We start from the raw sequence: 13,719 nt of genomic DNA, 5'->3' as shown, positions 1-13,719 counted from the left end.
TGATTTATGTGTTTACAGTAGAGTGTAAGAACTTCAATGTTCTGTACAGGAGTCTTTCGGTCGAGGAGAAAGGCAGGAGGCTGATCCAGGCAGCTGAGGAGGGGTCAGTGGAGGAGATACGGACTCTGCTCGCCGCAGGTGCTGACTTAGGAGTGAGGGACAAGTACATGGGGACTGCCCTGCATTGTGCAGCGAGGGAGGGACACGTAGATGCAGTGAAGTATCTGGTGGAGTGTGGTGCAGGCCTGGAAGACAGGAACAGGAAGCAGAGCACACCTCTGCACTTAGCTGCATGGAAAGGCCACACGGCTGTGGTGCGGCTGCTGGTGGCTTGTTCTGCGGACCCCAACACCAGGGGTGACTGTGGGTGGACGCCACTGCACTTTGCGGCGTGCTATGGTCACACAGAAGTGGCAGCTGCGCTGCTGGAGGCGGGATCTGACAGGGGAGCAAGAAATAACAAGGGGAACACGCCACTGGACCTTGCTAGAAATAACAATCACCAGCAGCTCATAGGGATTCTAACGTGAAGTTTACAAGGCAACAAAAATCAGGAGGAAAACAAACAAAGCACCACGTCATGACTTAACATTATCTTTAAATAAAGTATTGATCCTGCGTCCAATGTTTGCACCCATCACTGTGTAGTGCATGTTCTACTCCAGTAACAACTCAGCAATAGGTACAACATGGATAGTAACGTAAGTAATGTAAGTATTCTTTCTCATTAGGAAAAGATCTGAAAAACGTTAGTTGAGCAACCATTTTAACGCTCGAGCAGTCATGTCAGTTTTGTAACATCTGTAGTCGCCAACCAGCCTTCATGTTCTTTCGAGGCACGAAAAATAGTGCCTCAATATGTTTGGTATTGAGAAAAAACTTTACTTTGCTTTTTACATAAATAAACATATATTTCAATGTTTGAATTTTATTTCTTCTTTCAGAAGTATACCACTCTTTTATTTAACCATAAATTTCTAACGCACACAATAATCTCACATCACATTTGGTCGACATGTATTTTACAGTGTATATTGCTTCTATACCACTAATTGTATCATACTCAGGTTATTTATTAGTCGTGTTGTTACTTATACACAAAAATTTACTCTTCCTGTTCCACCACTTCATTCAAAGTGCCTCATGTACAGTTTCCACAGACAATGGGAGAATGATTTTTGCACATAAACATCTTAGACTGACTACAACAAAATCTGGTAACAACATTCCTTTTTCCTGCATACATAAAGCAGCGACTCTTCCTTGTGTTTGCAGGCTCTTCCAGTTGTCAATTTTACTCCTATTTATAAGGTGCCAAAAACATTTTGGGATCGTTTGCAAAGGTAAAAATGTGGAATGCTGTAACTCTTAAGCTTCCTGTAAGTTGTTGAGACGACTGTTTCAAACATATCCTTCTTGGTTTTCTTGGGTTTCCTACATTGGACTGCAACAATGTTTGAGCATTTTTATTTTCAAAGTGCCAGTGTAAGTGATGTGTTTCTGCAAAAGTGAAACTCCTATTGGAAAACTAGTACACCAATTACCAAAAGTAATATTCCATTTGGATCCATCCAAATTTTCTACCAGTCAAAGCATAATGTTATATACTTTATTTGACACCTTGTAAGGGCATCTGATTGTGTTCCACCAACTGATGATGTGAGAATGATGTGGCCTAGCAAATAGCAAAGAATTTCAAACCATACTTGGCTGGTTTGTTTGTTATGTACTGAATGAACAATAACACGGGCCAACGAAAAATGTTTTTTGAAAAAACATTTTTTACTTTGGTAGCTGATCTTTATAGATTTTTATGAGCTGAATCCAAATCTAGCCCAAGTTTTTTTCTATCGTCCATGGATTTCGAGCATTATGCTTTTTATTACACAGTATAAAAATCCTATGCTATATGGTAAATGGGGAAATTAATGAAATGCTTTGTTACAACATAAGCATGGTTTGTATTTACAGTTGTTTTTACTTAAAACAATGATATGCGTTAATAGAGTTTTCACTTGTCAGGTGCAATAGGTTTGTATTTTCTTTCTCTTTTTCCTTGAAGCTTCTTGAGTAGCTTTTTCTACGATGAGTTTCTTGCTGAACTTCTCGGTAAATTGACCAACAGTGGTCCCCCATCATGTTGGTGTTCCAGCAGCCTTGGTAGCGTTTTTCCATCACATTAATGTCCTGGTGTAATTGCTCTCCATGCTCCTCACTAACATCTCTCATATTGTGAGGGAAGTAATCAAGGCGATTGTTCAAAAAGTGAACTTTCAGGCTCATTAAACATCCTAAAGTATTAAACTTCTTTTTTACATTGTAGCTTTAATAGAAACATATTCTGGGTCTTTCTCATGTCCTAAGAACTTTGTAACGACTTACTTGAATGATAACCATCATTATTTCTCATTTAAGGTCATTGTCGATTCAAAGTTAATATCATACATCAATTTTCTAATGTCACGTCTGACAAAGATGCTTTCTTTTAGTTTAGCTTCTGAAAGGTATGGAAACTTATGGCAGAGATACTTAAAACATGGTCCATGTTTAGGCAAAGTCTTTACAAACTGTTTCATTAGGCCTAACTTTATATGTAGAGGTGGTAGGAGTACGTTTAATTGGATCTACAAGGCTTCTGCATAGAATGTTCTTCTCAGCAGGTTTTAAAGACTTCCTCACAGGGCAGGTCTTTCTGCACCAGTGTTGATCCCTAGCACTCCTGTCCCATTCACATAAGAATCATGGAAATTTGGTAAAGCCATCTTGCCGACCAAGGACCATGCATGTTACTTTTAGATCGCCACGTATCGTCCAACCATGAGCAGAATAGCCTATTTCATTTAACACTATTTCCAGGTTTTCATAGATTTTTCATTTGTACAGAATGTCCAACAGGTATAGATTCATACATGTTACCATTTTCTAATACAACAGCCTTTAAACTAGTTTTGGATGAGTCAATAAACAGCCTCCAGTCGTCCTTTTTGTATTCAATACCAAACTCAGTCATAAGATTGCGAGATTGCGAATGTCTGAGCAGTACACTAAATCACCTTGTTGAAAAAGCTTGGAAAATTGCTCCTCTCTCTTTCTATACATATATATGCTGGTTCCAACTGCTAATAAGTTTTATTTTAATCTAGAACCAAGCAATGTAGCTTTTTCTTTCGTTAACCCCAGATCCATAACCAAATTGTTAAGTTTGGTCTAAACAATTTGTAAAGTTCGGTATAAACAATTTGGGCTCTAGACTTTCTGTATTACAATGGAATTTATCAATATTTGGTTCATGTAAATCAGATTGCACATCAGAAAATATTTCTGTTGGATAGAATTTAAATCATCTGGTAGTTCAGGAACCAGCAGTTCTACACCATGCCCTACAGATCGGATGGTGGACAGAAGGTTAGGGTAGCTTATTACCTTCTTGTTTTTCTAATTATGACCAGTAATATCAACACTGCAAAAGCAGCAATCATCGGAATGATTTCTTGGCTCCCTCCATCTCATTAGGACCATTTTCTCAGATCGTTAACTCAAATAACATACCTTACGCAGCGTCCAAAATTAATGTTGATAACCAAGTTTAGATTCAAAGTATGATAGATAAACCTTTTTCACAAAGTCTGTAATGTTTCTTTGGTGTTTTTTAATCACAATGCACCACAGATGTAACGAAAACTGTAAGCAGAGTTTTTACAACCACTATTAGACATTGTACTGAGCACATGTACAGGAAATGGGAAAGTGAGGTTAGGTTGACAGTATACAAAGCACCATCTGTTATCACAAAAATAGAAACGACCTTTTCTTGCCAGCAAATGTTTTTCAGCACTGCTACCAACATCATCTACATTCATTACACCCACTTTTTAAAATAATTTGACCTATATAAAAGCTGTTAAATTCTTTAAGAAGTAGCTTAATTTAATAAATTTAACTGTAAAACTTGAAGAAATGGTGGGTGTTACAGATTTTTAATTATCATATTTGGATTTCCCCCCTAAAAGACATAAGAATAATGTATTTACAGCAAAAATGTTTTTCCATCATTGGCCTGTGTAATCTTTCACTAAAAGCTGTCAGCTTCTCGTAAATGATTGCAAACTCACCAAAATTGTTGCTTCCCTTACAGTTTGTAACAAATTTATCCTAATATGACTTGATCACTGCTAATTTATCTTTCTCATGCCTTTGTGTTCTTGTCACTTCATAATCAAACCTCATTCTTCTGCGGAGAAATGAGAACCATCTGTATGATCTTCATGCTCTGAGAACTACACTGAAGAACCGAAGAAACTCGTACACCTGCCTAATATCGTGCAGAGACCCTGCAAGCACACAGAAGTGCCGCAACATGACGTCGCGTGGACTCGACTAATGTCTGAAGTAGTTCTGGAGGGAACTGACATCAAGAATCCTTCAGGGCTGTCCATAAATCCGTAAGACTATGGGGGGTGGAGATCTCTTCTGAACAGCATGTTGCAAGGCATACCCCCCAGACCCCCAGATTTGCTCAATAATGTTCATCTCTGGGGAGTTTGGTGGCCAGCAGAAGTATTTAAACTCAGAAGAGTGTTCCTGGAGCGACTGTGTAACAATTCTGGACGTGTGAGGTGTCGCATTGCCCTGCTCGAATTTCCCAAGTCTGTCGGAATGGGCAAAGGACATGTATGGATGCAAGTGTTCAGGCAGGATATTTACGTACATATCATCTGTCAGAGTCGTATGTAGATGCACCAAGGGACCCATATCACTCCAACTGCACATGCCCCACACCATTACAGGCCTCCACCAGCTTGAACAGTCCCCTGCTGACATTCAGGGTCCATGGATTCATGAGGTTGTTTCCATACCTGTACACATCCATCCACTTGATACAATTTGAAACGAGACTCGTCTGACCAGGCAACTTCTTTCCAGTCATAAACAGTCCAATGTCGGTGTTATTAGGCCCTGGTGAGGCGTAAAGCTTTGCGTAGTGCAGTTGTCAAGGGCACATGAGTGGGCTTTTCATTCCGAAAACCCATATCAATGATGTTTCGTTGAATTTTTCGCTCACTGACACTTGTTGATGCCCCAGCACTGAAATCTGCAGCAATTTGCGGAAGGATTGCACTTCTGCCACGTTCAACGATTCTCTTCAGTCGTTTATTGTTCTGTTCTTGCAGCATATTTTTCCGGCCAAAGCAATGTCGGATATTTGATGTTTTATCATATTCCTGACACTCAAGGTACACTCATGAAATGATCCTACAAGAAAATCGCCACTTCATTGCTGCCTCGGAGGTACTGCATCCCATCGCTCGTGCGCTGTTTACAACGTCAAATTCAAACTCACTTAAATCTTGATAACCTGCCACTGTAGCAGCAATAACCGATCTCACAACTGCGCCGTATACTTATATAGGCGTTGCCAACTGCAGTGGTGTATTCTGTCTGTTTACATGTATCTTTATTTGAATATGCCCCTCCCTCATACAATTCCCTTTGGCGCTTCAGTGTGTGATCCAGTACAATCATTACTTGAAAGTTCAACTTTTATTTCTGCCCTTGAAGCTGATCAAAATAAGTGTTCCAGTAAGAACACAGAACTCTTACCTTGAAGTCTTCTTTACACTCTCACTCTAGAATAGTTGTTTTGTGACATTGGGTTTGTAATATTTAAGCTGGTGTATTCCACCAGTGAATCAGTCATTTCCTCACCGGTAATCCAGTGATCTGTAATACCTTTAGCAGACCTGTCTGGAACAGGAAACATTTTTTTATGTTTTTTGAGGGCGTGTTTGCTGTTTTGGCTGTAAAGCTTTGCTTAGACCACGTGGTTTTATCATCTTTACCAACAAAAGACCCACAAATAAAATCAAAATTGTCATCACCAATATCTTCTTCATGACTCTGAATTTCCGCTTCTTCAGGATGTATGGGTTAATTTCTCTCTAATGGAGCCATTTCTAGTTTTGATTCACTGTTGTGATCGCTAACTATATTTTGTTCTTCCTCTCCATCATACCAGTGAAATACAGTATTGTCGCTGTCATCAGAGTCGTCATTTAAAAGCTTTTCAAATTCCTCTTCTGACAACCTGTGTTTGAAACGAGCCCTAAAGATGCAAACAAAAATGAAACTTGTTTGATAATGAAAGATTTAACTTATAAAAGCGATGGTACAAATAATTAATATAAAAATTGTTCCTTACATTACCCATTATGTGGTTCACTGCACACCAAACACAGCGTGGACAAAAATAATCTGCAATTACAACTCCAGCAACAATGCAGATGACTAAATGAGAACCAGCTCGAAGATAGGTGGAGCCGCCAGCAGTTCAGCAAGGAGTAATTAGAATTCACAGCAAAATAATAAATTCAGGTTGACTCGGTAAACCGAGGCAGCCGCTTGAGGGTTAAAAATCAACAACAGATGAAAAATACTTCCTTCGTTGCCATTACACAACAGTTCTGTCTGAAAGTGAGATTTTCCCAGTGTAAAAATTTTTCGAATAACTTAAGGGAATGTAGCCGGGTGGCATCTTCAACAACCACAAATACTTCAACAGGTGAACTCCTTATCATTTTCAAGGTACAAACAGAGAAATATCAGTGGCTGTCGAAGACAACACTTCTCTTTGGTTCTTGAAAACTGTTTTAGTCAAACCTCTACGTTATTTTGTTACTTTAAAGTACTTTGTACAAACAAATATGATGCTATGTTCAAGTTCTGTAAACTACACCCATATCTAAATTATGCCGTGTAAACGGTATAATTATAATTAATCTTCAGTTCTAATCCCAGGCTGAATTACTTTTGTCTTTGCAGTACAGATGGTGTAATACGTGGAGGATCCCAAAAATGATTGGAGTTTCTTTGCAGAAAGCATTTGCTTTATTATTTTTCAAATATGGATTTAATCTGCTTCAAAGTATTCTGCGTTAACATTAATACACTTGTCCAAATGTTAATTCCAATGTTGGAAGTATTCTCTAAATTTGTCCTCTTTGATACCTGCTAGCACCTTCATGACACTGTGTTTTACGTCTTCTACATGGAAAAAACGCTTCTCTTTCAAGCCTCTAATCATCCTTGGGAACAGAAAGAAGTCAGAGGGTGCTAAATCTGGGGAATATGGTGCGTGAATCAAGGTATTGGTCGTCGTTGAGGGGAAAAACTGTCGAACACTGAGGACCGTCTCTTGTGGGAGCATTGTCGTATTGCTGGAACCACTCACCAGAATTTCATAACGCCAGACATTTTCACGTCAAACTTCTGTGAATTCTTTTCATAAGCTACAAATAGAATTGTTAGTTTACTGTCTGGATTCAAGGGACACATTCCGTGTGTACGGTTCATTGCATTTCACTTTCTGAGCATTTTTTGGACGAGGTGCGACAGTGTACTTCCATTGAGTTTACTCTCAATTTTTTTCTGGATAGTATCCATAGCACCATGGCTTGTAGCCTGTAATGATTTTGCTGAAAAAAATTGGATCATCTTCAAATGCGTCCTTAATTTCATTTCAGGTTTGTAGGTAATGATCTCTCTCATCTCTGGTGAGAAATCTTTGCACGAACTTTGCTGCACTCTCCACAACCTCAAATAAACGATCAAAATGTGCTGAATTAAGCTCCAGGACAACCCAAATGAGTCCTCGAGTTGGTTGATTGTGCTTCATTGATCTGGTCACGGATTTTTCCGATGTTATTGAAAGCCGACTGGAACAGGCTGATGTCGAATGACCATTGCTCCCTTTTTAAACCGAGGAAACCATTTGTACACGTGAGTTTTACTAAGAGTATGTTCTCTGTAAACTGTTTGCATCATCACAACAGTTTCAGCCTCGTTCTTGGCGATTAAAAAACAAAATTTCTACGCTGCACATTATTTGTAAGAAGTAGCCATTTTCTCGTCTCATGTCTGTACTGTAGGAAAACATGGTACTACATGTACACAAGGCACAGAATTACGATTCTGGTTGTTTTCGTGCCCCTCCCCCCCCCCCCCCCCCGCTCCCCTTGTACCTCGTGTTCAATTACAATGTGTCATTGGTATCAATTTTCACAATACATAATAGGTGTACCATCTGCAGTTATACTATCACTTTACTTTTCATAAAAGGGAATTGAAGAATCATCTTAAATCAGTCCTTTCCCACACACTTGCCACGCAGCTATTGCAAAACATACTACCATCTCCCAGGGAATATCCACCTTCACTCTCACATCACAGTACGCTACAGTAAGTTTTCCTGCTTTCCTCACTTCCCATGACCTTCATTGCATTTCCCTCTGCCTGGCGCCACGTCTGCAGAACGCCTCCAGCAGCCGGTACGCAACACTGACCGGACTGGCGCCGCTGCTGACAGCACCATGATTGCCCCAGACGGCATTCTAGAGAACTACGGCTCCAACGAAATGCAGAACTGAGGGGACAATGTTAGGAATTTCAACAAGCAGCGTGACCACAAAACTGAATACAATATTACAATCTGAAGGAATAGAAACCAATGATGCTTGTCACATCTTAAGCAGTTACTGCAGTGATAAGAAGAATTCTGCAGTTTGTTAAAATAGTTAACAATATGGTCAGCAGTCACAATGATCAAATACACTATTGCCACAGACTATCAGGTAGTAGCTACATCCTGTATGACTAGGTGTCTGCAGCTCATGGTCTGGTTGCTGTCTCTGGATTACAGGGACCTGGGTTCAATTCCGAGCTGGGTCGGGGATTTTCTCCACCTGGGGAATGGGTGTATGTGATGTACTTATCATCTCATTATCATTCAGGAAGTGCCGAGACTGGAAATGGAAAGACTTGGAACCTGTATGAGAGCTTGATGGCCACGATGTTGAGTGTCCCACAAACCACCATCATCATCATAATGACTAGGTAATACCGTATAAAACAGTTCGAAAATTTAGCCACAAAATTCTGAGATAGTCAAGCAGTTTACAGTGGAATATGTGAACGGCTGAAGTGACAAGAATCAGTAACAGAAGCAGAAATGAAATGTAGGACATGCGAAAATAGGAAATTTCTATCCTTGTGATATTATGTATGGTATTGATGATGAAACTACAATCGACCGAAGACTAGAAGCAGGGCACAGATATTTAACTGTGAACTTAACAAGAGATCACAACTTTCACAACACTTCACATGAACAGTGACATATATCAGGGAGAATTGTACATGTGTGGTGGTAATGAAAATCACAAAAGTACAAGAAACAACATTCACTACCTTGACACATAACTTCAGCACATAATTCTAAATGACAAAATAAGTAGGATCAGTCACTTACTGGTAAGTTAGTTACTTGTAACGAAGCTATCTTAATCGATAAAAATTATACAGTTTCTGACAGGCGCAGACAATAACCCATTTATACTTCAGTACCTTCATAAAGCTGGGAAATTAACGTCCTCCATGTAATGTCATCAGATTGTTTCGAGCCTTAATGAGGTTTCCACTAATTACTGCACCAGTCGCCTTTTGTTTTATTATTTAATTTTTTTCCGTTACCAGTTTCGAATTGTCTATAGTCCAATTAAAATTAGTTGATAGTGGACGCTTCACACATTGTAGCTGCTTTCCTCCAATCAAAGCGTCCAACGTCACACCTGAACCATTCGCCATTGCCAAACTGTCGAAACAGTTGGTTAGTTCCCTTCCAATTCCTTGTTCTGTTTCTATCTTGATGTGTTTGGATCCCAAATCCTAGGTCTGTCCCTTTTATTTCGTATTTCATCACACATACAGGAACAATGATGCTAACGAAATACACACATTTCACACGCAGCACTAACCAAAGACTTTTGTATCCTTCAACACAAGACACGATTCGGCATCTTTTATGCAGCTATTATAATGATAGAGAACGGTTTATATTAGATAAGCTTCGCACGACATCGCGTGAAGCCGAATTTTTTAGGGCTGTTAATTAAGCATTGCGGCTGGGACACAATGGACTAAATACGAATTCCTTTTGGCAGATTCTAATGGTTAATGTATAATCCCGACGCGTAAACGGTCAAAGATTCGAGTCACGTCAAACGCAGCAAATTTTTTTCTTTTGTAAATATAATCAAAAAACTTCATTATTTTTATTCATTTAATTAGTTTAAATGGAATTTTTTATTTCTATTACTTTGCCATGTCATTTTCACTATCGTATTGACTGTTTTATTTGCTCTTATTTTTCCACCTATTATTTGTTTTCATTTGGAATCTGTTTGTGTTGTGTATAATCTACAACAAAGTTCCAGCCAGGACCACTCTCGTTGGGTAACACGGCATCCTGTGTAGCCACTGTAAGGATGGTTTGAGACGTCCAATGAAGCTAAAAACTACAGTTTGCTTTTACTGCTATAACTGAAATTTTGCTGCGGAAAATGGCTATGCAGACAAACACATTATAAAACTTTTCTGTTCTGAGTTGTCTCAGGTTAGCCCTAAAACGCCGCGAACAAAGTGATCGCTATGAAGATCTGCCAGAGATTTCCGATTGCCGTTATCTCAGATACAATGCGCATCACGAGGTTGTGGTTATGACAAGAGTTTAAATTCAGGCCTACAAAACCCATCACATGCCGCAGTTCAGTCGTTGGTCATTTAAAATCAGCTGTCGAAAGAGAAGCTCACATTTCTGTTACATCTCGCGATGGCTACTTCCAACATTGCTGTGTGTTACAAATTAATAGCATTTCTGATGTGACACTCGATGTTAGTATGTAGGCTACAGCTGAGTGGCAGCTTGCAGCCAATGTGGCAAAACTGTAGCGTCAAGTGACAGATTGTCAACTATCAAGTAATTTTAATCAGACTATAGTGATTCATCATCAGATACTACCTATTCGTTACATATTTTCAGCATTGTGTGGCTTGTGTGGAGTTAGTAGTGTCTGTTGGTTCTTGTTTATTTCAGGAGCAGGTAACTCGGATTTCGTATCTACAATATGGAGCTCGTATGTCATTAGGATGGCATTGGGCACTTATGGGCTTGGTTGCTTTACATCATACAGGCCCTACAAATAAATTAAGAAATAAAGCAGGATAGCGAAGTAGATCTGACATACTTTAATGCAACCATTGGATGAGGATCCCCAGCTGAATGAACTCCTCCGTGCCAACCAGTGCGAATTTTGAAAACTCCGGTCATGTGAAATCCATGAGACGTGAAATCCGTGCATGAAGGCAGTCAAGTGGACGTGGTATTTCTTGTCTCGTTGCCACAGCACACAGCAATGTTTATTAACGGAAGTGTGATCATATGTGGTAACAGAATTGTGTCAGGACCGAGCCTGTTTCACAAGGATAAAGCATCACCTCATGTGGGGTGGAGAGTCATTAACAGATGCATGAGGAACTTCAGATGTGCGCTTGTAAATGTGTTGCTCATCTCTTTATAAGGTTTGAAAATGGGAGAAAGATGGCAGCCTGCTTTAAATTCTCTGAAATATAATACAGCGTGCTTCACAAAACGCTAAAACATACTATCATATGAATTCCATATCAGCAAGTCACAGCTGGAATTACTCAACGCTTACAAGTAGCTGGATGTAACAGTTTGTTTCATATGAAAAGAATTGATGACATGGACTCAGTAGTTGCTAAAGCAGGTAGCAGACTTCTCTTCACTGGACGTGTAAATACTTACATAACAGCTATTTTGTATATTTTTTCAACATTTCTCCAGTGTGTTACATACCAAACACAAACTAAAACGAAATATTAAATGTATAGTAAGAAGGACAGCACAAATGGTCACAGGTTTGTTTGATCCACGAGAGAACTTCACAGAATTGCTGAACAACCTGAAGAGCCAGATGTCTCAAGACAAATGCCAACAGTCCTGCAAAATAACTGTACAGGATGGGCATACGGGCAGGAGGTGGGCGTTATGAAATGAATAGGAGAAAATTTAGACAAAGGCCATTCATTGGCGAAAGCATGTTAAAAAGGGGTCACATGGGCCTAGGCAGGTGAGGGTGAGCCAGAGCGTAGAGTTTGGCGAAACGCAGTTCGCGAAGCTACCGAAAGTTGTTGTCTGCCAAAACTAAGTCCACAGTGCCGCAACACCGGGAGAAGCGGGAGATGTTCAATGCTACAGGGCGCGCGTCCGACTCGCGGGTGAGCAAGAATACAAGAGAGCGGGCCCGGTGACGGGCGGCCGGGTATATTCGACGCACCACGTGGCTTCCTCCTCCCTGATTGGTCTGGACCGAGCAAAACGTGAGGGTGGCATGGAACTTTCCAGAGCGTTGCCTGCTAAGCGGCGCCTGGGGCTACATTACCTCATAAGCACATGAGAGAGGTGTGTGATCAAGGTGCCGTCCCTCGGTGCTGACTTCCTGTTGCGAAACCGAGGGACGAAAGAATTTACTGGCAGCTACCACTGCCGGCCGTGGCTTGGCCGTAATGGAAAAATGAAGTTACCGTTTGAAAGCTCATATAATAAAGTAAAATCCCCTACAGTCTGGCTCACCCTTTACATAACTGTTAAAAGCTTCGAAAACTGGCACTACTTGAGGAATACTGGAATATACCACAACCCTCTATGTAAGTAACAGCGAAAACAATATCAGACTAATTACAGAACTTACAGAGCCAACAATGCAGTCAGTTTTCCCTCACTCCATAAGTAAATGGAATGGGGAGAGAGCTTACTGTGTATTTCCATGGAAAGTACCCTCTGCTATGCACTTCAGTGGCCTGCAGAGTATGGGGGTTGACACAGAAATCTTCAGAAACCTACCTGAGTAATGTAGAGTAAATGGCAGAGCGTTCTCTATACCAGAACTGATTCATTCCTTTCATACTGCATCAGAGAAAAGTATTGTCTGTATTGACTGCACATGTGACATAATGTCCCTCTTACTATTCTAAAGCCTCTGTGCAGATAAACGAAACAGTCGGCAAAACCACTGCAGATTTTAGGCTTGGTACCATTTTCCTGCTGCACATGGGCAGGGAGGGAAGAAGGTGATTGGATTCTGCTTGCGGTGACAATGTACAGAAAATCGACCAGTGAGGACTTGTGAGGGAGCATCCACGACTGCCGTTAAATGATAGAACAGGTAATTAGGTAAAATAAAGAGAATGTATTTCAATATAGGGAACAGAAAGGGCGTGCCCAGGGTTGGAAGTTACCAAGTGTAGGCCAGTCTAAGAGGGTGAACAACTAAATAAATGGGCAATGGATGGGGATGTTGTTCATGTTAAATTCAGTTGGTGTCCAGACAAGGAATGTAGAGCCAGAGGCACTGCCTGCTAAGAAAGACATGTGTTCTGCTGGAGGTCTCGATAGTAAGAGAGAGAACCAACTGTGTTTTGCACTGCAGAACACTCCAGCATCCACACACATGACCTGTATCCCATGACCTGTATCCCCTAAATTATTCGACTAGCTGCCACCCTGTACATTCCTTCCCTTTCCAAAGGTGTGGTGACACATTTTTTACAAAAGGGCGTCAGGCACTCCGCGGAAAGATGGTTTGCCCTAGCAGGGGCCTTAATGCAGTGGGAGGGATCTGTTACAATATTTCATTTACTGTAAATGGGAGGCAACTTACATATAATCAAGTTTATCAGATTTCACAAGTTAAGAAAATAGTAAAATATGAACTGTTCAGATTTTGTGCAGAAATATAATAGCTCCTGTAATAACTGAAATCAACGTCCAGATAATCAGTTCTCAAACGAAACAAAATTAAAATC

The 13,719-nt window shown here is 40.3% G+C and overlaps 2 protein-coding genes across 2 annotated transcripts in view; one reads left to right on the top strand and one right to left on the bottom strand.

The window, feature by feature from the left end:
- The window catches only part of LOC124719891 (speckle-type POZ protein-like), an 80,983-nt gene extending 80,057 nt beyond the window's left edge, over positions 1-926 (top strand). The window contains exon 3 of the mRNA XM_047245073.1: positions 50-926. Within this exon, the coding sequence (XP_047101029.1) occupies positions 50-530 (481 nt within the window). The 3' untranslated portion in view covers positions 531-926. The remainder of the gene's footprint in view (positions 1-49) is intronic.
- Positions 1-13,719, bottom strand: part of LOC124719889 (zinc finger protein 726-like) — a 609,944-nt gene that overhangs the window by 368,731 nt on the left and 227,494 nt on the right. The gene's annotated exons all lie outside the window — the stretch shown is intronic.

Source organism: Schistocerca piceifrons, chromosome 11, assembly GCF_021461385.2.
Source record: "Schistocerca piceifrons isolate TAMUIC-IGC-003096 chromosome 11, iqSchPice1.1, whole genome shotgun sequence".
NCBI lineage: Eukaryota > Metazoa > Arthropoda > Insecta > Orthoptera > Acrididae > Schistocerca > Schistocerca piceifrons.
This window is presented reverse-complemented; position numbering and strand designations above follow the sequence as displayed.